We start from the raw sequence: 24,301 nt of genomic DNA, 5'->3' as shown, positions 1-24,301 counted from the left end.
AGTATTTGTCCATGTTTGTGTGATGTAAAGAATACGAATTCATGGGCTAATAATAACCTCAATGATACAAAAGTACAGGTGCTGCAATATTCCCAATTACAGAAGTGGACACATCAATGACTTTGTCTATAACCTTTCATCATGCAGGCACATGCCAACATGCAATTATGCATACAGTACTGCACTCTACACAGTGTCATGTCAATTTACTGTACTGTAGTGTACTTTATATTGTATGTATATCAGTGCAGATTCCTCATCCTCTGCACAACCCTTCTCTATATCATCTACTGCGTTGGGCTCTCAATATAGTTTATTTCTAAAAATAGCCATTCCAATAGAAAAACATGATTCACCAAAAAAAAGTATCTCTGGCATCCGCACACCTCCCTTCCTCAGAGCATTGATGTGGCTGGATTTGCTGACTCATTGCTTACATTAATGCAGTGAAACAAAGAGAGAGAGAGAGAGAGAGAGAGAAAATGCACACTTTTTTCCTCAGACAATAGTGGCTGATCGTCCAAAAATAGGAGGACAGAGGACGAAAAATCACCTAGACATTGACTCATCAATCATCGTTTCTATTGAACGAAATAAGTGTTTGCCATAGGGATTGCTCGATATGAACATTACAGTACAGTACATGTCATGATTATTGTGGCAAAAATAAGTGTGATTAGATATATTTGTCACGATAATGAAAATATGCTGATAAGATGCTTTAATGCCGTTAAGCACTTGAACCCCTAGCAACCCAATTCTGGGCCAAAAATAGCCCAGCAAGCACGTTCAGGACGAATTAGGGACGTCTTGATTGGGGCCAGATCAAGTCAAACCAAGACTAGTCAGATCTGTCCCAGAATATCACCTGATTTCAACCAAAGTAAATTCTACCCACTCAGACGAACGTCCCTGGATGAATCAGAGAGAGTCCGATCGAGGCCAGATTAAGTTATCATAACTAGTCAGATCTGACCCAGAATAAGCTACGTATATTATTTCAACTGGTGAAAATGACGTAAAGATCATCCCCATATGGGCTGTGATCTGGCCTAGTCCTGAACGTCACCAGAGGACGTCCACAATACATAACGTCATCATGACGTAATTTGGCTTGCTGGGAGCTGATCTACAAACTCGTACAAAGCTTGTAGATCTGCTATTTCTGATGGATCAATTTGTTTAGCGTGAAATAAGAGCAGCTCAACAAAAGCTAATTTGTCCTACAGTATGATGATTTCCTGATAAATTTTAATCTCCATGATACAATAATTGTGACACGATAAACGATTAAAGTCCCATCCCTAGTTTGCCAATCTGCTATTTTCACCAATTTTGTCTATATGATGAAGTAACGCATGAATTTACGAATAAGTATACAATGTTGAAATATGGGGATATGAGGTTTCTGCCCGACAGCAAAGATATATAGTAGGTCTACATAAAGCCGATTTTATACATTGAAATTAGCAATGAATGCACCGTGCTGCAACATACTGTAAGCTTGTAGATCTGCTATGTTCGGTGTGCAAACGCGTAACGGTAACGGAAAGCCCGTAAAGTCTCAGGAAATAATTTAATGACCTAATCCGCTCGACTTCAACAAAAAAGGTGTAGGAAAAATAATGCGGTTCGGATTTTTACAATTATTGATGAAGTGTCAGCACATTTGGAAAGAGAAAAAGAAAACATCTCCCAGCAGCAGTTCACGGCCCAGGAGACCCGCTTGTAGGAAGAGTTGAATAAGTCAGGAAAATGTGCTTGTGCAGAAACAATAACTAATACTAAGTATACTTAAGTACTGTATACTGTAGGCTACTTAAGTTCAATTTTTTGGTATTTTTCAATACTTTTACTTCTACTCTGCGAAAATATAGTACATTTACCCCACTATAATTCTATGAAAACCTTAGTTATTAGTTACTTTGTAGATTTTGAATATCATTACAAAACACTCCTCAGCCCTATATACTGTATATTGCTGGCATGTAAGCTCACAACACGTGGCAATGCGACACATTGTGAGCTTGTACATCTGCCTTTTTCAAAAGATGTTTATACATTTGAAACTTGAAATGAGACATTCTGCATAATGAGTACTTTAAGTACATTTTGATGCCATTACTATTGTACTTTTACTCAGGAAAATGTAGAATTCCGGACTTTTACTGAACAGAGTATTTCTGAACAGAGTACCAAGTATTTCTAAATTGCAGTAGTACTTTTAAAAAATGTGAGCAATACCACTCTAAGTAATTGAAGACCTGTCTTCTAAGTGGCCTGAAGAGTAGCAATGGCCGTCTATCATGTTGGCAGACAGCAGCATTCATGAGTTCAGACCTACCTTGAGAGACACTTTCCCTGCAAGGCAGTTCAGTTCAGTTCAGATGAACAGCATCTACTACAACGCACCAGTGTGCCTGTGTGCCTGTGTGCGTGTGTGTGCGTGTGTGTGTGTGTGTGTGTGTGTGTGTGTGTGTGTGTGTGCATGCGTGCGAGAGAGAGAGAGAGAGAGAGAGAGAGAGAGAGAGAGAGAGAGAGAGAGAGAGAGAGAGAGCGGAAGGGGAGTTCAAGTGAATGAGTGAGTAAGGGAGAAATGCTGAGGCTTTAAAAGAATGACACCACACACAGAGATAAAAGAAAACCTGAGGACTAAGGGCTGCATTATTGCAGTGCCACTGTGGGGGAGGGTGTGCGTGTGCGTGTATGTGCGTGTGAGAGTGTGAGAGATGTGTGTATAAAAAGATAGAGAGAGGAGAGGAGAGTGAGTGAGCAGGGACTGAGGACTTAGGAAAACAGACACAGAGATAAGAGAGTGAAGTGATCTAAAGAGTCAGAAAAGAAAAAAGAGAGATTTTGGACGGAGAAGTTCAGACAGAGGACATTGTTATTTTCGCTAGTGCAGCCAGCGTTTGACAGACAACATATACGACGTATCAGTGATAAAAAACCGTCCGACCGGTAAGTTGGTCAGGCTCTGGTTAGAATGCACAAAAAGACAAACATGCTAAAATGTTTTCCAGCTCGAGGGATTTATACCTAAATGAAACGGGGGGGGGGGGGGGGTGGGGTGGGGGGGGGGGGGCACGACCCACGCCTCTGCTTTTGATATTCTTCCTCTCTGCTTATTCGTTTTTATGTTTTGCGGCGGATATGTTTTCTCACTGCTTCTGGTTAGACTGAATTAACCACTTAAACCCCATATGGTTGACCGGAGTCCCTCAGGGCTCTATACTAGTGTATTCTCAGTTTTCTGTTATTGTGGGGGAAAGCTTTTGCTGAAAATAGATGGAAAATACACTTTTCACACTTTAAGAGCATATCCGTGGTCATCATATGGGCATATCTAACTATAGATGACAGTTTTTGTGAATTTGAATATCAAAAGACCCTAAAATGCTGCGTGATGACAGGCTGTCATGAATATTAATTCAGCTTGATTTTGTTCACCTGTTTGATTCCCAAAGCGCACATTCTTCAAAGGCCTCATTCACCAATCAAGCAATGTTTGGTCGTTTTTTTGGGCCACCACAATGCTTTTCCAATGGGAGTCACATGGTTTGATCAAACATTTGTGTTTGATTGCTGATTGCTCCCCCCTCATCAAACAAAAATGTTTGGTCAAACCATGTGACATTGAAAATGAATTGGAGCAGCAATCAAACAGAAATCAGACATCGCACACGGACCGAACATTTGTTGTGTAGGTGTGTACGAAGCCAAACACTGTTTTTGTCAGGTGAGACCTGACTAATGAAAGCTCATGAAAACTAGTTAATTACAGAACTACTCCGTTTTCTAATTCAAGATGACATCCAGACGGTCTACGCATTTTAAACGTATTCAGAACACCAAAAGATGCATCTGAAAACATTATGGGTTAGAAATAAGCCATGCAGCAAAACGTCTCTCTCTCCCTTGTAAACACACACTAGCCCAGCTCAGATTTTATAAAAACCTAGATGCCTCATTGGCCGCTGCAGTTCATTGAAGTGCGCCGGAAGTGATAAAGACACGCTGCCACTCAAAGTGACTACTGGCCAATCACAGCGCGTCTTTTCCCAGAACTTATCAATTCAATCCCAAAGGAGCTTTATTGACCCAAGAATAGCGTTTACATTGCCTCTGATTGGCCTACCGAATGTCCCCTTCTGTGACGCACGCAGAAGCTTGGCAAAAGCTTGCCTCCTCTCGAGATGCAGACGCCCCAGAGCCGAAGGAGGTGTCTACCTTGCTATGTCTATGGCCCTGCATGCTGGATATACTGCTGCAGTGATTGAGATTCAAAAGAGATACGAGGACATTCTGTTAGAATCATACTGGCTTCTGTTTCAGACTGAACCTTCAAAATAAAACTTTAAACCCCAGCACCCATATTGTGAGGGAGGCTTTTGCTGGAAAGACTGAAAGGAGCATGGTTGACCTGATCCATGCAGGCGTGTGGTGGTCACCACAAACCATGGTCCTCAATGACATCCTACGTACTAGTGTTTCAAACCATGGTCCTCAATGACATCCTACCTACTAGTGTTTCAAACCATGGTCCTCAATGACATCCTACCTACTAGTGTTTCAAACCATGGTCCTCAATGACATCCTACCTACTAGTGTTTCAAACCATGGTCCTCAATGACATCCTACCTACTAGTGTTTCAAACCATGGTCCTCAATGACATCCTACCTACTAGTGTTTCGTCGACAAAAAATATGACTACCTTTTTTCACAAAACGAAATAAAAATTATGCTATGATGTCTAAAACTAAGACAAATAATGTGACTGAACTAAATATTTTTTTGTCAAAGGACAATGACTACAAAATCAAAATGTGTGGTCAAAATCAAGACTACTAACTGCAGCTATACTGCACCTCTCTTGGGATGGTAAAGTGAGCATTTTATAGGACCAAAGAACATTGCTTTACAATGTGCATTTCACACACACACACACACACACACACACACACACACACACACACACACACACACACACACACACACACACACACACACACACACACACACACACACACACACACACACACACACACAGCAGAAGAAACCATTCAAGGTAACAATTGCTCTGCATTATTTTTTTTATTTTTTTTGAAAGGAAGAAAAAAAATACACTTGTCACTGACCGATTTGAACAACGTTTGAGGATGGAGGTCCTTGACCTTCCTGTGAATGGTGAACATGCATTTATATAGCGCATTATGTCCACACACTGACGGTGGAAGGAACAAAAGCATCAACATGTGCCCAGAAAGCACTTACTGTACAGTAAGGGTCCATGCAGGGTCTTACAGTAAGGGTCCAGGCAGGGTCTTACAGTAAGGGTCCAGGCAGGGTCTTACAGTAAGGGTCCAGGCCGGGTCTTACAGTAAGGGTCCAGGCAGGGTCTTACAGTAAGGGTCCAGGCAGGGTCTTACAGTAAGGGTCCAGGCAGGGTCTTACAGTAAGGGTCCAGGCAGGGTCTTATACAGTAAGGGTCCAGGCAGGGTCTTACAGTAAGGGTCCAGGCAGGGTCTTACAGTAAGGGTCCAGGCAGGGTCTTATACAGTAAGGGTCCAGGCAGGGTCTTACAGTAAGGGTCCAGGCAGGGTCTTACAGTAAGGGTCCAGGCAGGGTCTTACAGTAAGGGTCCAGGCAGGGTCTTATACAGTAAGGGTCCAGGCCGGGTCTTACAGTAAGGGTCCAGGCAGGGTCTTACAGTAAGGGTCCAGGCAGGGTCTTACAGTAAGGGTCCAGGCAGGGTCTTACAGTAAGGGTCCAGGCCGGGTCTTATACAGTAAGGGTCCAGGCAGGGTCTTATACAGTAAGGGTCCAGAAAGGTCTTGCTCAAGGTCAAATCCACACTAACGTGGTGATCGAACAAGGAACATTCGGGTTCCAGTGCAGCCGCTCCACCTCGTGAGCCACAGCTGCATGCTGTCCCACTGATCAGTGCACGGAGTGTCCCCAAAATAGCAAACATGCAGGCTGAACGAAAAACCTGACACTGTGGCTTTTGGGAAACTGCCGATTTGCCTAGGGACAGCCGCCCAGGGACTGGAGGGACCCAGTTCTTGAGTGTGTGCTCAAATGGGTCCATATACTGTACTGTAGATCACTCGCAGAGTTGCGTGCGTGCGTGTTCTAACAATAAACCCACTCACACATGTCATGGCTGGTGATTCGTTGATGGTTTCAGAGAGAGAGAGGTCACACGTCTTCATGTAGCTGGGGCCGCAACAGATGCGACGGGTCATTTTGCCACAACTCGTCATTACGACCTCAGTGACCGTATGACCCGAGTGACAATGTTGACAACGACTAGTACAGACGGGGCTAATGAAACACACCTGCTGGCATCACCGCAACACCTTGGTTGAATGATTTAATTATTGTTTAACGTCTCTCCATTCCAGAGATATAATCAATCATGTAACCCTGCTTTTAACCTTCTATGATTGATTATATGTTTGAACTGGTATGTAGCACTCAGAGATTCCCTGTGAATGAAAAGTATGTATTATTAAGTACGGTTGATATTGACCTTGATTGTGACGCTGACCTTTTGTCTTTCATTAGATTTTGTATTAGATTTTGATTGTGGATTTAAAACTCAAAATGGAGCCCCAGACGATAAAAACACTTTACTAAAAAGACTAATTTCCAAAGTGGTCCTCGATGAAGATAAACATTTCAACCCCAAATAATAATTTATGTTGATCTTGATCATTTCCAACAAGTTTCCTCTAAATCCGTTCATCTCTTCTAAAATGAGTTTGTTCACAGACAGACGGACAGACGGACAGACGCAGCGACAGGAGTGATTACAAATGTGCTGCCACGCTTCGCTGCAGGGTAATTACCTCGGCTTACGCCATTCCCAGCCTACCAGAATCCCTGTATCGTTGACACGGGCATAATCTGTCTGCAGACATTAAGTCTGTATAACTCTAAAGTTAATCGTATCAATGAATCTGCCATATCGAACGGCGAGGAACACCCCACACCTCATCACCACCTCTGAGCACAGCGTGGGACGCTCCGCAATCTGTCGTGGAACTATTATCCCTCTTCTCCGGTTAATGGCTATATAAAAGGTCAGTACGACTCCTGGGAATACCATTCTGCCACTGGCATCATGGGGTATTTCATATATGACCTTATATGGGTTCTTGCTGATGTGGGATATACCTGCATGGGACCGAAAAGGGTGAGAGTACGGTTGAATTGGTTCAATGGTTCAGCGCATCCCACAATGAAAGAAATCAAATTATTACAAATAACCCCCAATGGCTTGACGTCCTACACAGGGAAAAAATTGGAATCTTGTTTGTATGCTATAGTGATCTGGTCTCCGTTCACAGCATCTCTCCCCAATTCCAAATCCATTTCCACTCCACTGTGCTGTGAAATTTAGGGACAGCCACCCAATTAATTCCCAGTCAATCCTATCACTGTACCAGGCTTTACTGTTGACATGTGTGAGCGAGCGCTTCTGACTCCGAAAGCGTTGAGACTCATGCCTCATCCAGCCCCAGTGATGGATGAGTTTGGGGGGAGGGCAATAATCCATTCTAAACATATTTGTCACCTTCTGCGTGCTGAATCCACATATTCCATTCCATGACTAAAGCTATCATCGCCGAGGAAATATAAGCGTTCAAGGTTGTGAGATGGTGGCCACTTATTTCCGCCTCGGACAGGATTATGGCTTTTAACAAGAAAAGTACTATAAAAAACTCTGGAGATATGTCATGGAAGGAGATTACTCTGCAAATGGAATTATTTGAAAAGTGTGAATGTATATTATGATAACACAATAAGAATCTTTCAAATGTCCTCTGGTCCAGAACAACTAACTTATGTTATGACAAGTCCATGAAATTAAATAAGCACCATTTCCTACACTTCTATAATGTATAGCTAGTAGCTACATATATACTGTATATATACAGTATATTAAATAGGAATGTTAATAGATTAATCACCGTTAAGAAATTTCATTTCATTTGATTCCTCATACAAAGATGCCATTGCCTGGCCCTGTATCACAAATGGTCAAAAAAATTTGATTAAGGAATATAATATGCCTTACAGTTAGAGTTTTTTTGATGTGTGGCGTAATTATTTGATAGGACAGAGTTCTCCGTCTTGGAATCAATGATTGTAGCATGGCCTCAGTGTGTGCATGTCCACACACAGTATATACAGTACACACACATGCTCCCCTGCCCGTTATCCCCAACCCTTGCATCTACTGGATATTAGACTATAGTTGAGAATTCCAGCCTCCAGTCTGCCTCATTAAAGAAGTCCTTTATCTCTACAGTACAACACAGTCTGCCTCATTAAAGAAGTCCTTTATCTCTACAGTACAACACAGTCTGCCTCATTAAAGAAGTCCTTTATCTCTACAGTACAACACAGTCTGCCTCATTAAAGAAGTCCTTTATCTCTACAGTACAACACAGTCTGCCTCATTAAAGAAGTCCTTTATCTCTACAGTACAACACAGTCTGCCTCATTAAAGAAGTCCTTTATCTCTACAGTACAACACAGTCTGCCTCATTAAAGAAGTCCTTTATCTCTACAGTACAACACAGTCTGCCTCATTAAAGAAGTCCTTTATCTCTACAGTACAACACAGTCTGCCTCATTAAAGAAGTCCTTTATCTCTACAGTACAACACAGTCTGCCTCATTAAAGAAGTCCTTTATCTCTACAGTACAACACAGTCTGCCTCATTACAGAAGTCCTTTATCTCTACAGTACAACACAGTCTGCCTCATTAAAGAAGTCCTTTATCTCTACAGTACAACACAGTCTGCCTCATTACAGAAGTCCTTTATCTCTACAGTACAACACAGTCTGCCTCATTACAGAAGTCCTTTATCTCTACAGTACAACACAGTCTGCCTCATTACAGAAGTCCTTTATCTCTGCAGTACAACACAGTCTGCCTCATTAAATAAGTCATTTATCTCTACAGTACAACACAGTCTGCCTCATTAAAGAAGTCCTTTATCTCTACAGTACAACACAGTCTGCCTCATTACAGAAGTCCTTTATCTCTACAGTACAACACAGTCTGCCTCATTACAGAAGTCCTTTATCTCTGCAGTACAACACAGTCTGCCTCATTACAGAAGTCCTTTATCTCTACAGTACAACACAGTCTGCCTCATTACAGAAGTCCTTTATCTCTACAGTACAACAGAACACTTGGAGCACTACTGCAGCATGCATGGGGCCATATGGAAATCAACAGCATTCCAGAGACATTGGACTGACTACTGTAGATTGTAAGATTTGCAACCCATACACTCCCTCTCGTTCCCCTGAGTGCTACAAATAATTCACTATCCTTCCTAAAAATGTTTTAAAAAAAAAGTAAAACGATGGGATAACCTGACTTAGTGACAACCTCAAATATGACACAGACCGTATTGCCTTGATCTCAAATCAAATCAAATCATTTGAGTGAGGACATTAGTCTCCACTACAGCCAAATAAATATAGGCCTAGACTAAATGAACTCTGATGGATCCAATTGATGCACTTCAGTTCTGCACTCACGTCACAGCATCACAGAGCTGCTCCACAACAAGATGTCTCCGCTTAATTCTGACTGCACTGTTTGCCGATGAACTGACTTCCCGAAAAAAAGGAGTAGCCCGGGGGCTGATCTACGTACTCCGTCTTCTCTTTACTCCTTACGGTGCATCAACAACAATCACGCCTTCTAGCAGCTCAGATTTGCCAAGAACGTCACCCATGGTAGATATTGCCTCGCGTAGGCGGACAACTATTCCACAATTTCTGAATGCTACTGTATATATATAGAGAGAGAGTGTCTGGAACTACACCCACTGAAGCCGAAAAAAGAAGCTATCATCTGTCCGTCACTTCCGTATATTTTATTATTTAAAACATATTATATTATATATAATATATACCTGTATATATATCGTTATATTTTTTTATTTAATTTAATTAATTTTTACTGATCCATTTGTACCATTTACAATTTGTATCTATCCATTTCCTCCTGGAAACCACGTAAACTTTCCTTTCTATTTTTGTTTTTTCAGACATCACAAACTGATACATGACTCACATATGAACTAGACAACCTTTAACCCTATTACAAACAAACTAACATGAATACAGTACATTGTCATCTTCTCAATACCCACAGCCAGGGGTTTTCAACTGATTGTGAACAAGGGACCACCACGCTGACATAGAATGAACCTGGGGACCACTGTTGTGTTGAGTTTGGCTAAGCTTAGTGCTTTTGTAACACTTGCTATGGATCCCATCTGTATACATCCCACTGTTTCTCAAACAATGGTCCATTGACTACTAACAATTTCTTAAGAATGACTCAATCCAGTGCACTTCCCCCTCTTGAGATTCTAACTCCCTTTTTCAGTTGAAATTCTTGACCTCCAACTTGTGGAAAGAACATTTTAAAAATCAACAAATCCTACATGAATGGTCGGGGACCACGTGCAATACATCCACGGACCACCAGTGGTCCACGGACCACCTGTTGAAAACCCCTGCCCATAGCCATCAAAATCATAAAACCTTTGTATATGTGGGGATTCCCGTTGGGTGTCAGTCACTTATTTGCAAAACCCCAAAGAATAACTCATTCATGAATTTCGGGAGTCCTTGACATGAAAAAGTACTATATGTTATTCAGAAAAGACAATCATTTGTAGAATGGGCCTCAGGTATTAATGTATTAAAAATAAGGACATGGAGGGTTCACGGGACACACATTCTCCACCAAGAAAGACCTCCAGTCCAGAGGATGATCTTTTTCACCTGCATCTGATCAACTGAGTTTCCTCCTCCATTAGGTCTGGTCCACTCTGTACACTCAACCATCTGAAACAACAACGCAGCCCAGAGAGGCTCGCCGGACGCCAGTGGTGTCAAGTAACTACGTACATTTACTCAAGTACTGTACTAAAGTACAATTTTGAGTTTTGTTTTAATTACTTTAATGGAGTATTTCCAAATGTCTGTACTTTTGCTTCTACTTCACTACATCTCATCTCAGAGGCGATCATACTCAGGTGATTATGCTTTTACAATTATTTTAAAACTTTAGTTACTAGTATTTACTTTGTAGATTTTGATTTATTATTACAAAACATATAGGCCTACATTAACCACTTCATCCCTATACATTCCGGCCATTTGAAAAGATACGATCTACAAGCTCACAATGCCCAGTGCTTGTAGATCTGCTATTTATCAAAAATATTTTTATAGATTTGAAAAGTGAAATGGGACATGCTGCATAATGAGTGTGGGACTTTAAGTAAATTATGATACTAATACTTTTGTACTTTTACTCAAATAAATGTTGAATTATTGACTTCTACTTACTACATTCCCTGCAGTATTGATACTTTTACTTTAAGTAAAACATGCGAGTACTTCTTCCCACCACTGCCGGCCCCCAGATGTTTTCTATCAGGGACGTGCATAATGTCTGGAGGGGTGTAAGTGATCCCTTGCTAAAATGGTCTGGTCTGTGGATTTAGAGAACAGCGCTCTGGGAGATGGTACGCGTCCATCACCGCTGGCACCTCATCGCACGTCCCGCCACATTTCCCCAAGGCCAGATCCTCCCGTTTCCTTCCAATAAAGGGCCTTAACCTCTTTAAACACTTTATGTATTTACATTTAAACCACTTTAACCCTGGCATCTCTATTTCGGGCATGTCACTGCTGTATAGGCAAGGTTTTTTGGTTCTACACAGTTTCACAAACAATAATAATTAAAAAAAGAAATAGCCAATCTACAAGTGTGTAGCGGTACTGTGACACGAGGTGAGCTTAGATCAGCTATTTAATTATTACAAAACGTGATGGTTAATCAACTTTTGTAAATGTATTGCAAATCGTTGCTGTCCAGAAGAAACAAGCTAACTAAATTTTTCGGGTTTTGGATTTTTACCAACTCACCCCCGCAATTTTGTTTAATGTAGTTAACAGTTAATTTAGTATTTCCCTCCCTCTCTGAAATATCTTGTATACAGATTTATTTGATTGCATAGTAGTCGATCTCTATACTCTGTAAAATTTAGAAAGAACAACATGTCACAGAGACGGTGACTGCTTAATTAAGTTAATTTAGGACCTTCTAGCAGTTAATTTCGTTTTATTAATCACATTTCTTCCATGTAGCCCATGTTTTGTAATGGCATCATCATGCTATTATGCCCGTGGATATACAGAGTGAACTTAACAATGATAAATTAATATGTTACCTTTTAAATAATAATGTTTGTTATTTACAGCTAGGTAGAGTAGTGGGGCGAGATGGAAAAGTGGCGAGCGTACCTGTTACCCCTGCTACTAGGCTGCTACTAGGCTGATGTGATCGGGCATAACGAGGTGACTCCAAACTCTGTAGAAGTGTTGACATTAGCATCTGATGTTGATGACACAAAAACTTTCAGTTTCTCCGTGAACACCAATTACCCTGCACCGCAGCAACGTACGTAATTTATCTTCTCTGTGTGTGTGTGTGTGTGTGTGTGTGTGTGTGTGTGTGTGTGTGTGTGCGTGCGTGCGTGTGTGTTTGTTAGCAACGTAACATGAGAACGGCTGGGCGGATTTTCATGAAACCTGGTGGGAATGTAGGCCACCCAAAAAAAGGACACAAATCACTTTTCGGTTTGAAAAGGTCAGAGGTTAAGGTCAAGGGTCAAGGTGAAACATCGAGATCAGATGGGTGGATTCTCATGAAACTCGGTGGGAATGATCAGCGGATCAGTGGTTCTCAAAGTGGGTTCCGCGGACCCCCAGGGGTCTTTGAGGGGCCATGTTAGTTCATATAGAATCTAAATCAGTTTAACCATTTTAACCTATACAGGCTACATACATTGTGAGGTTGTATATCTGCTATTTTCAAATACCTTGAAAATAATTTAATACATTTTAACAAAAAAAAATAAAAGGTTTTATGGGCACACGATCTTTTCAGATGGGCGTCTGCCACAAAGCAATTGGTTTGGTGGTCCTTGACATAATACAATATGTTGTTCATGTGGTGCCATTACTTGTTGTGAACTAACCATGCTACTGCTGTGGCCTGTATAGCCGCCCAGATTAGCCATGCCAACTGGTTTATTAATCATTTATACTGTAGGCCTACTTAGTCCTACTTATGACAAATAACAACGACCTGTTTATTTATTTATTTACTTTTGTTTTTTACTTATCAATGTTAGATTCATGTTAATGTGTATTAATGTGGTTACTGGGAGGATACTACAGACATAATAATAATAATTATTATATATAGACATGGGAGTCCTATTATATTTCCATATCATACAATGTCAGGAATTCAGTTCAAATGGAAACGTTATTGGCATGACTGGAAGGAAATGTATAACGAGACAATGTTTGTGCTCATTATTTCTGCAACAACAAAACCGGAGGCCCTTGTTATTTTGTTATGTCCCTTCCTTCCATTAAGGCGAGACACCCCAGGTGAATAGGGAAAAAAAGTTAAATAATAGCTATCACAATGAAACTTCTCCAGTTGATTACTTATATTAAAACTAAGATTTTTTGTATTACAAGTTTTCTGAAATTATATGTTTAAATATGCAAATTAGGCATTATATGCGCTAATTTGCATACATTTCGGGACGATAAATCTGAAGATCGGATAAAGCCAGGTTCAAAATTATCATTTCATTTTGTTGACACATTAGAGACAAAGAAAATTACACATGGGATTTTTGATATCTCTAATTATCACTCCACAAATCAGAAAATAGTGTCAACAGGCATAAAAAACCCAATTTTCGGCATTTTTTTGGTATAAAATGTGATGTAAATCAGGCTGTGAATGATATATCAACAAATCCATGTGTAAATGTCTGCGGAATATAGTTAGGAATAAGACTGGAAAGTTTGGTGTATGTGAGTTCAACTGAAGTGGAGATTCTTTGTCCCAAGTATGAGGGAAACTCATTTTGAGAAAACGGCCTTTAAAGATTTGTATTGTAAAATTCCAAAACGTTTTATTTGAAGCCACTATTTTGAGACAAAATATCTCATCCAAAACTTGGCAAGAACATATAATGGCATATATCATTGGAAAGGTCTGGACCTCAAGATGACTGTGGTCTGATCCAAATATGGTCACTTCCTTTGTACCAACAACCAATCATGAAAATAGAGATTGTGGCTTTTCACCCCGAAAAACGAGCTGTCATTGGCTAAAATAAACTATCCAACTAAACATCTAAATCTGTATTTTTAATGTGTATTTTGCTTTAGTTTGAAAGAAAACATGTTTAGGAAGCAAAATAGCAAAAAAAAAAAAAAATGAAAAATCATGATTTCACCTGGGGTGTCTCACCTTAAATATGTCATAGTTGCCAGGGTCCTCCATTGTTTATTTCAATTATTTTTTTGCTGAAGAATTGAAATGTCTGTTTAAATCAAACACAATGAAACCCAAAACATGAGACAGCATTTGTTATTCAAATAACAGTAGTTATAGATGTTGTCTAGTTTATTTCAAATGCAAGGTATAGTCATGAACGGGACTTGAACACGCAACACGCTGTCAGGCTGTATATGTGGCATGCGCCTGGAGCACTAGGCCACTGGGCGCCCCACCACTTCGTTTTTCCATTGTTTCAAACACTCATGCCATCCACGAGATATTTCGAGAAAAGCTAATATTACCATCTTGGCCATCTTGCGTGCGTGCGGTCATTAACCCATTTTGAGTGGGAACCCCTTTTGGTGGTTACATACATTATGTTATAATTTAGCTATTGAAAAATAGCATATCTACAAGCTCATAGCGCGCCACCGAGTGGCGCGCTATGAACTTGTAGGCTATGTAGGCTATTTTTGAAAAATCGTTAAAATGTGCCTCAAATCTTTCCGATTTCTTTCTTTTTTTTTAATTTCGACGTCAGGCCTGAATGGGTTAATGGTTTTTACTGTAGTGCTCAGAATGGGATAAAGCACCATGTTGGGAGCTTAATAAAACATTAATTCGAGTTTGCGCTAAGCATACCGGACTGCCGACGACAATGGAGGACAATCACTTCCGGGTTGGCCGGATGAGGGCTCTTCTTTTTTGCTTATTTGGCGCATTTCACTGCCTCACGATACCACTTATGGTGTCTGGTGGGATTGTTAATAGCCCACTAGTTTTTCATGCAAAGCCACTAGGTTTTCACCTAGTCGTGATACTTTGTGTAAATGGTATGGTATGTCGTTTTCCTAAATGCTACTTCTAACTACAGACAAGGCCAAGTAAGGCATGTGAGGGGGAACGGGAACCTTAGCATTCTGGCAGCCATGCACACTACAGTTAGGCTGTCAGCCTGCATGAGCAGCAAGGTAAAATGGGCAGGAATAGACAGGAGAGAGACAGCCACTGAGAACACAATGGTGAGCTGGGGAGAAAACAGTGCCTGTATTAAGAGCACACATTTTGTACTAAAGTGCAATTTGTCAGTCTTGTACCAGTGCAAAAAGGCAAACAAGGACGAGGGAACTTGCCACTATAATAACCCTAGTCTCGCGTAGCCAGACAACTATTACACAATCTCTGAATGCTATAGTCTGGAACTACCGCTGCTGAAATACGAGTGAGGAAGCTGCCATTTCCGTCCGTGAAAATATATTTACATTTTATTTATTTTTAATTTCTATTCCTGCTAAGCAGCAAGCTATATATGCTTAGATGATTTCTAATTTATATTAGGACACATTTGCGCGATTGTAAAGACGGAACAAAGTGGGGAGGAGGCTTCAGTTCCGCTTTATTGCCTACTCATGATAGAGCTTCAAGACTGTATGACGGAAGCATTTGACAATTGCGAGAGGCAAGACTATATAACCCGGACAAGCATTTGTCCTTTTTTTTAAATGATTAAGATGTGGCAAAACTAGATGCCATGTGGAGCTGCAGTGACACTGCATGGCATTACAAGATCAAGCAATTAGAATAGTGATGTTTAATTACTGCATGATTTGCATGACCAACAACAGCAGGGAGGGTTTGTGCATTCCAGAATTAAATTCCAAACACAATTCCAAAAACAGTGTATGTTACACACATCTGTATAGGTCCAACAAGGCTCAGTGCGTGAAGGCCTCATTTCATCCTGATGTTGGGTCTAATGACTTGTAAAATGCTTAGAGCGCCATCTGTTAGGACAGGCCAAGTGAGCAAAAAGGGGAAGACAAAGAGAAAAAGGGAAGGGATTAGACAGAAGGGGAGAGACAAAATGAGAGAGAGAGACAATGACGGAGAGAAAGAGACTGGAGGGGGGAGAGAGAGAGAGAGAGAGAGAGAGAGAGAGAGAGAGAGAGAAATTGCACAGCTTAGCAGAACTGCTTCATAAGCATAGCTGTTCACTAACCTCAGCGTAATGGCTGAGTTTAATGTACTCAACAAACAGATCAATTCTCCATATTTTCCATATCATTCCCGGAGAAGATAAGGCGCTCCATTCATCACGTTCATTAGTCACTAGTGTTCGTTAGTGAGCCTGTATACCTCACAGGACACCCCAGTACTAATACTCAAAGTCAAAGTCACTGTAGTACTGTATGTAAATGTATTCAAACAAATAAAAGCTTTTGAACGAAGAATGTTGTTTGAAGATTCAATTGGAGAAGATGTACGCGTTTCACGTTATAGTCAGCAGTGGAACAAAAAAAAAGGATTTCAGCTCCAATTATTGAGCGGGTGAAATGTGTGAAAGGCCATCACACCCTACAGCAGCGTTGTCATATTGCTTTTACGATATTAATTTCCTTCCAAATTAATGATCTCGCCATCAGACCAACATAATCCTCTAGCCCAAAACCAAATGCGTACAACTGTAAATGAATAAGCGCCTAATGGCTAACTGTAAATAGTATGTGTTGTGTGTCACCAGGTCGTTGTTACTGTAATCCGTATAGTATATTCCATCTACAGAAGGACATGGACAGTTCCTCTCAGAGCACAACTAGGGCGATTAACAATATTATCACGATAATCAAAACTTAACTTTGCACTTTTGTCAATCACTTGAACCCTAGCCTTGGTCTTAGCCTTACTTGCGAAGAGAAAAGCCTGGTCACAACCTAAGGCAGAGAATGCATAGTCGGAAGTGTCGGACCAGAACATCCGTCAGATGTATTTCCCCCAGATACGATATTTTCCGACCAATCACAACACTTGTTTCATTCACGGAAAATGTAAACAAATTTGTAAAGCGTCAACGTCATTTCCTGGATCGGTACTTACGTAATCTGTGTAGAGTGAAATAAGGTCTGTTGTATACTGTATAGAGGGTTTAAGTGGCACTGAATGTGTAGCTCACCAAAATCTAATTCCTAGTGTATGACAGAGGACAATTTAACGAAGTTAAAAATCTCCTCGATACGATTATTGTGAGTGGATTGTTTTTATCACGATATACGATAATAACGATTATCATCCATCCCTAAGCACAACATGCCTATAGATGCCATCTGCAACCTTCAACTGTTCAGACTGCTTCACAGTTCTAATCCAGATGAACATTATGACTCCCTATAGAACACCACAGTCAGCGTGATAGTTGACTTTCATGGATGTTTACTTTTCAAAGCACACTGGAACACCCCCTGCTCCGCCAACACACACACACACACACACACACACACACACACACACACACACACACACACTCATTCGTTGAAAATCAAATCCATTAAGCACTACGAATAATAATGGCCACTCCACGTAGACAGACCCACTTATTGTATGCACCCCTCCCCCTCTCACATTAACACAAACAAACGCGTGCACGCACACACACACACACACACACACGTAAAAGAGTCTATAAATCTACAGGGCGGGTGGAATTAGCGTCGCAAGAAAAATATTTTGGAAATGAATATCATACTCATTTCCACCATGCAAACATGATGAGCATGTGGTCTTCATTACAGCTAACTGGAAGCAGACGACAGCCCCACCCAGCACTCACGTCAACAGGACAGTCCCTGCTCTGCGTCCAGGAGTCATTTAAGTGATTATCCTCGCTGCCTGTCGGGCAGAAACCTCGCACAACGCATATCCATATTTTAACTTTGGATGTTTATTCGTAAATGTACACCCTACTTGATCATACAACACTGCGTCACACAAAATAATCTAAAGTAGCAGATCAAGCAAGCTCAAAATGAGCGACTGCAGATCTCAGATCTGCTACTTTTGATATATATTTTTTTATATTTGAATCCTGAAAAGTAACAGTTTTAACCCTCCACAATTTAGAGCCCTACTTTATCATATACATTGTTGTGGAAAAGTAGCAGAAATAGCCTAGCTGATGTACAAGCTCACAATGTGTCGTACTCTGTGGATCAGATTTGTTTCTTCTTTTTTTATTGAAAGTGTGTCTGTGTTTTGTTAATATTTAACCAATGAACAGTATTAACAAGGTTTTTGTGACTAAAATAATAACCGGATCCATTGGATCCATTGGAAGGCAGGTAATTCTACCGGTTTTGGACATACAAGGTTTCCACCCGACAGCGACGTTATGTGTGATTCTCAGTGCTCAAAATAAGCTACAGTTCAGTGGATCACAGTACAGAGAAACTGAGCAAGTTAACACAATCCAATCAGCATAATAGAATGCCAGAGTATTATTCTGAAACAACATATCCGCTACTTTTAGAGTTAACCACTTTCAACCGGACATCCCTGTCCTGGGCCATGTCATTGTAGCGAGCGTGAATTCGTTTTGAAGAAAGTACATTTGCTGAAGTAGTGGACGTTTCTTTTAACTCAAATCCTTGCGTCTGGGGATCCCTGGAACAACATATTTTGAGGGGTTCAGCCAAATACTGTACATAATACATAATTGTGGGGGTCTTTGACATTACAAAGGTATGAGCACCACTAATATAGCAACCGGCCTCAGGTCTTAATGTGGTTAAGTAAAAATAAAATAAATAAAATAAAAAATAAATAAACACTGTATGGAGTGGACAGAGGAGTAGGAGACGGCAGCAGGGCCGTGGATGGATGGATGGATGGGTGGATGGAGTGTGGGCAGCCAGGGTGACAGGGAGGGACTGGAGGGGTGAGGTCTTAGTGTCACAGTGATTCCCGTCAGCCCGGAGAAGAGGCGCTCAGTAAGAGGTGCCCCCTCCCCTCCCCCCCCCCCCCCCGCCTCCTGCTGTGCTGTGCTCAGCTAATTAAAACTCACCCTCACCCTTCACACACGCCTGTGCATATACAGTACAACAGTACTCACACACAGTCTCACGGAGGTCAGCCGCACATGTGTTTACCAGCTGCACAATATGGGTTTTTTCGCTTGCAGGATCATCTTGCTGTATTCATTATTATTTTAATTTTAGCTATACTTGAACGTTAAACATCCCTATTCCGGTATGTCGTAATAGGCAAGCATTTATGGAACATTTTTGGAACAAATAGCAGATCTACAAGCTCACAGCGAGCTTGTAAGATTGGCTATTTTTGGTAAAGATCTGATGTAAAGGGAGAAAAAAGGAGGGGGCCAAATATACACCTAAATCCTACTGTTCTGTTGAATATTATATACCGTATGCAGTATGTTTTGGAAGAAATAGTCCTATATCTTCTGTGTTTCATTGGCAATATGCGGAAGTGTGCGCCTGTGACATCATCATAGACGTGGTTTCAGGTCATGGGGGTCACTTTCATACTGATGCAAGGACAGGTCATGTGTATATTAATTAATGTGCAGTAGGCTACTGTAGATCTAACAATACTACTTAACCACATGAGCCCTGGCGTCCATATTCTGGGCATGTACAGTAGGCAAACTGTACAGTAGGCAAACAGTCTGTGAACATTGGCGAACGTTCTGCGAAGATAGCAGATCTACAAGCTCACAATGCGTCACAATGTGAGCTTGTAGATCAGCTAATTGTCTGCAAAGGGATTTGGAGGGAAAATGGCTGGGGGCCTAATTGTAGAGCCCTGGAGGACCCCAATCAATGGAGTATGGCTTTACCTTTATAGATCCCTTTCAATCACAGCGCCTGGTGATTAATGCATTATTTCAGCAATGGAAATAATTACATAGAGAAGGCAAACGTTTCGATTTAACAAGACACCTCGATGTCTCAAAGAACGTGATAACATATTTAGTAGTATTTAATCTAGTGTTTCATGATCTTGATAAAGGTCCTTGCGACCGAAATGTTGACCTTTTGTAATAAATCAATGCAGAGGTGGTAAGTGTGTGCTGTAATTGACTTTACCATGGAATTGGATCTCTGCATCACAGAATGGACTACGCAAGTGCTGTGCGTGTCACCTTAGAACTATACTGTATGCATAGCTGTTTTTTTGTTACACCAATGTAATTGAGATTATATTGTAGATATATATATCTACAGCAACGCAGGCGCCAGTTTTCACCTGGGTTTAGTACTTTGCAAACAGAAACTAAGTATGGTGTTTATTTACTGCATTCCAACTAAATCAATTTTCCATTTGTTGTGGGTAATAACACATTTCTCGCTTTGAAACAACTCACTGAGCTCACCAAGGCAAACCATTGGGTTTTTTTTTTTATCTTTCCCTCTGTCCCTTGGAGCTCGATGTGACTCATGCACAGGACTTTGTTGTCACGGTCCAGTGGACTGAGGGACTTGACATGTCGTGAAACAACCCGCTGACGCGTTTGGCACCTGAGAGGGGAGAGCAAGTGGCGAACACCATGACCCCAGTTGAATACTAGCCCGTCTGAAGAAGGGATGGCATGTTTATGACAGGGCAAGCCTTTGCATGGCAAAGTTAACGGACAGCGACAGCACTCCTCCTACAATACCCAGTCGGAATCTACAATATACAGTACCATTGCACTTGCGCCTCGTCTTCACTGCTTAGGTCTCTGTTCTCGACGTTGCGTACGTACGGGGACCAACAAGGGTCCAAAATGTCAAATTAAAAAGGCAACTCTGGGGTCCCAGAGATACGAATTTGAATCAAATGGGTGCCTAGTGCATATTGGGTGGGGGGGGGGGCTTGCAATTCAAAAGGTTGAGATTCACTGGCTTAGGTCACTCGTGAAATAGGTTAGCGAGCGAGACAGACCAAGGCAGAGAGAGAGAAGAAGAGATGACAAGGCAATGAGGGATCGAGGCTGCCAGTGATTCGAGGCTAGAGCACTGCAAGATGTCACATCCCAACCTCTGGCGCTGCAGAGTTCTGTCATCTCCACACTTGACAGATCCCTTGGCCTGCCCCTGGTGATCTACTCTATATATAGAGACAAGGGGGGGGATAGATATGGCATAAGTCGTTGTTTACAACTTCATAAAATAATTATAATTATAAAGGTATTGAGGGAAAACATATACCAAAAACACGACAGGTTTGGTGTACTGCACTGCTGATATAGAGAATGAGAATCTCTGTGATTTCTGCACTGCACACAGGACGGACAGGGTAAAAACAAATATAGATTATCATAAAGGTCGCAATCAAAGCGTTCTAAAAATAGAGTGTGAAATGGTGAGCCATTGTCTGAAGGAGACAAACGCAAGGGGAGAGCGGGCGAGTTAAGTGTACAGTACAGTATGTATGTCCGGCTGAAATGATGACAACAGTAATTCAAATCCTTTTTCATCAGAGACTAACTGTCTAAAGGGCTTTTTTTTCTATACGAATTGGAGAAATAACTTATAGTGCAAGTTGTCGCTTAGGACGACAGGCCTATACTTTATCTTCAAGGTTACACAAGAAGAAAGCAGATGTTGAATGATAATCGCATTTCAGCACAGCACGTCTTGAATGTGCTCATGACAGAGGTGTGAGGCTATAGCTCGGTAATGAGGTGATTTACCACAAAGTCACCACCACACTTACTGTAATTTATGTCTTTCACAAAAGAGGGCGATAGCTTGCTTCAACAACTATAACCCACTTGGCCACTTAGGAAGGAACATTACCAACAAAAAGTAAAAGTCCTAACCAAAGTCAGAATGATTCAAAGTTACATCATTTCTAACAAATTTCGAGGGGCAAGTTTTGTTTAAACTGTGGAGGGCCCGGCGGCAGTGCCATGAGGTAGAACATGATGCCGTTGCCATGGCCTGTCGAACTTGCAACCATAATGCAACTAATGAAAGCTCTCATCATCACCCCATGGACAAGAAAACTGAAGCCTGGTTAACAACACTTGGTTGCACATAAGTGTCTCGCACTGACAATGCCAGACCTACAAGCTCACAACGTGTCGTGCTGCGACACGTTGTGAGCTTGTAGATCTGCTATTTGTTGGTGCGAGACAGTGGTGCGCAACTAAGTATATCAAGTGTTAATTGTGATGGCGTGCCCTCCCCATGGTTATGAGTCATTATGAGGCTGGGTGGGACATGGCCATGCATGGGTCTGAACTGAAGGCATAGGCTACTCAACCAAAAACACATTATAAGCAAATGACAGGCACATAGCCTACAGTAAGAAAAGACCATCTTTTCCAAGTGTCTGTCTGGCAACACCCTCCCTGTGTTGAAATGAGTTTCAGAGGCAGTAGCTCCGGCATTTTCCAAAATGCTAATATTGCTTCACCTTAACCTTGGAGGACCATGAAGAATTCATAATAAATAAATAACTAGCCATACAATTCCACAATATCCACAATTAACATGTTCAAAAATGACACAATGCAGGTTGAGTGGAACACAATTACATTTGTGCAACTTTGTACTGTAGTTGAATAACTGACGTTACTCTCTTTCATGCCCATAAAGTAATTACATTACATTACTTAATGGGCAGTAGAAAGGCACATTAGCCTTTCTACTGCAGAATAGTCACTGCATACTAGACTACAGGTCCTAACTGGTGTAGCCTACAACAACCAGTACTCTAAAATAGAAACATTTGATTGTAAAGGTTCATACAAACATTGAATAATTCCACAAAGTTAGGGTTCTGTTTATGTATTGCTACAGCATACTGTATGCTCTGCTGAGTGGTCTGCCTCATATCCACCCTTGACAGTTGGACAAGCTCCCCAGCCCTTCTTAAAAATGTGATTGTTAAATTAAGTGTTATTCCACCTTTCATTTGAACATGCGCATCCACAACCTTGTTGATAAGAAAAGGTGAAATGTTCTTTACTTTTAATTGCTTGCCCTGGCTTGGCAGTATAGTTATTCTCGACAAAAAGCAAACTCATGCAATGCTTATTGTATATTGTATTGATCTATGCAACAAACAAGTTATCAATTTAAACGGCGAAAGATCTGCAACATATCGAAGTCTGGGGGGTTTCTTTACAAAGCCATGTCATAAACCTCAAAAAGAATTATATAGTCGAAAATAATTGCTGTGAACTTACCCAGGAAGAACAGAATCACAATCGAGACAGGCATCGCGGTATGCAGCAGAGGGAAATTCCACTCGAAATGTCACACCTCGACGTCTTCTTTCCGTTTGACTATCAGGCTAACGACTTTACTGTAACTACTGTATAGTAGCTATGATGATGACCTTATACTGGCGAGGAGTGAGTGATACCCGCATGTCTCGAGCAGCAGCACGCGGTTATTCTAGCAGCAGCAGGGTCCCGTTCATTCATAGCAGCATCTTCTCTTTGCAATAATAATAATAATCACCACACCAGCAAAACGTCAGTTCACTTGACCGACAGAGCAGTGCATGTCCGAGGCGCTGCAAACACACACGCAGCGCTGCCTGTTTCTCCCCCTCCCAGCTCTCTCTCTCTCTCTCTCTCTCTCTCTCTCTCAGAGGAGGTGCAAGGTGTGCACGTACTGTAGCACCCTGGAAAAGGGGGACCTCTACAGTTTACTCGCAGTAGCCTGTATCATGCACCACTGCATCCATCCCCCTGCGGGACGAGCGTGATTGTCCCATCCGTGCAGGTAGTAGCCTAGCCCCTCTCGGAACCCCCTGGGTCAGCCCAATCCGAACCGAACCGGGCTGACCCGTAGGGTTCCTGGTCAAGCTAAGATTTTTCAATGCGATTGTTGGGACGCGGATATACACACACTCATCGTTTAGTCCATCGGCGCGGAATTAGGACGCTTTTTATTGTGTTTGTTTACGGATGTGCGAACTATAAGTACCTTACATACCTCTGATAAAATCTCCTGTGTCGCGGAAGCCGTTAAGTATTTTTAATCCATGTTTGATTAAAAATGTCGCTTTGATTTCTTCTTGTTTATTTACCGTTTATTGTACCGCCTCCCGATGTGCGGTTGGCTTTGCGGGCTATGTCCCTG

At 41.4% G+C, this 24,301-nt stretch overlaps 1 protein-coding gene across 1 annotated transcript in view; it reads right to left on the bottom strand.

Moving 5' to 3' along the window:
* LOC308326744 (CXADR-like membrane protein) overlaps positions 1-23,710 on the bottom strand; it is a 108,378-nt gene extending 84,668 nt beyond the window's left edge. Inside the window, exon 1 of the mRNA XM_080779754.1 lies at positions 23,398-23,710. Within this exon, the coding sequence (XP_080635880.1) occupies positions 23,398-23,431 (34 nt within the window). The 5' untranslated portion in view covers positions 23,432-23,710. The remainder of the gene's footprint in view (positions 1-23,397) is intronic.
* Between the last annotated feature and the right edge of the window lie 591 nt (positions 23,711-24,301).

Source organism: Protomyctophum bolini (assembly GCF_963924005.1).
Source record: "Protomyctophum bolini genome assembly, chromosome: 13".
NCBI classification, from domain to species: Eukaryota; Metazoa; Chordata; class Actinopteri; order Myctophiformes; family Myctophidae; genus Protomyctophum; species Protomyctophum bolini.
This window is presented reverse-complemented; position numbering and strand designations above follow the sequence as displayed.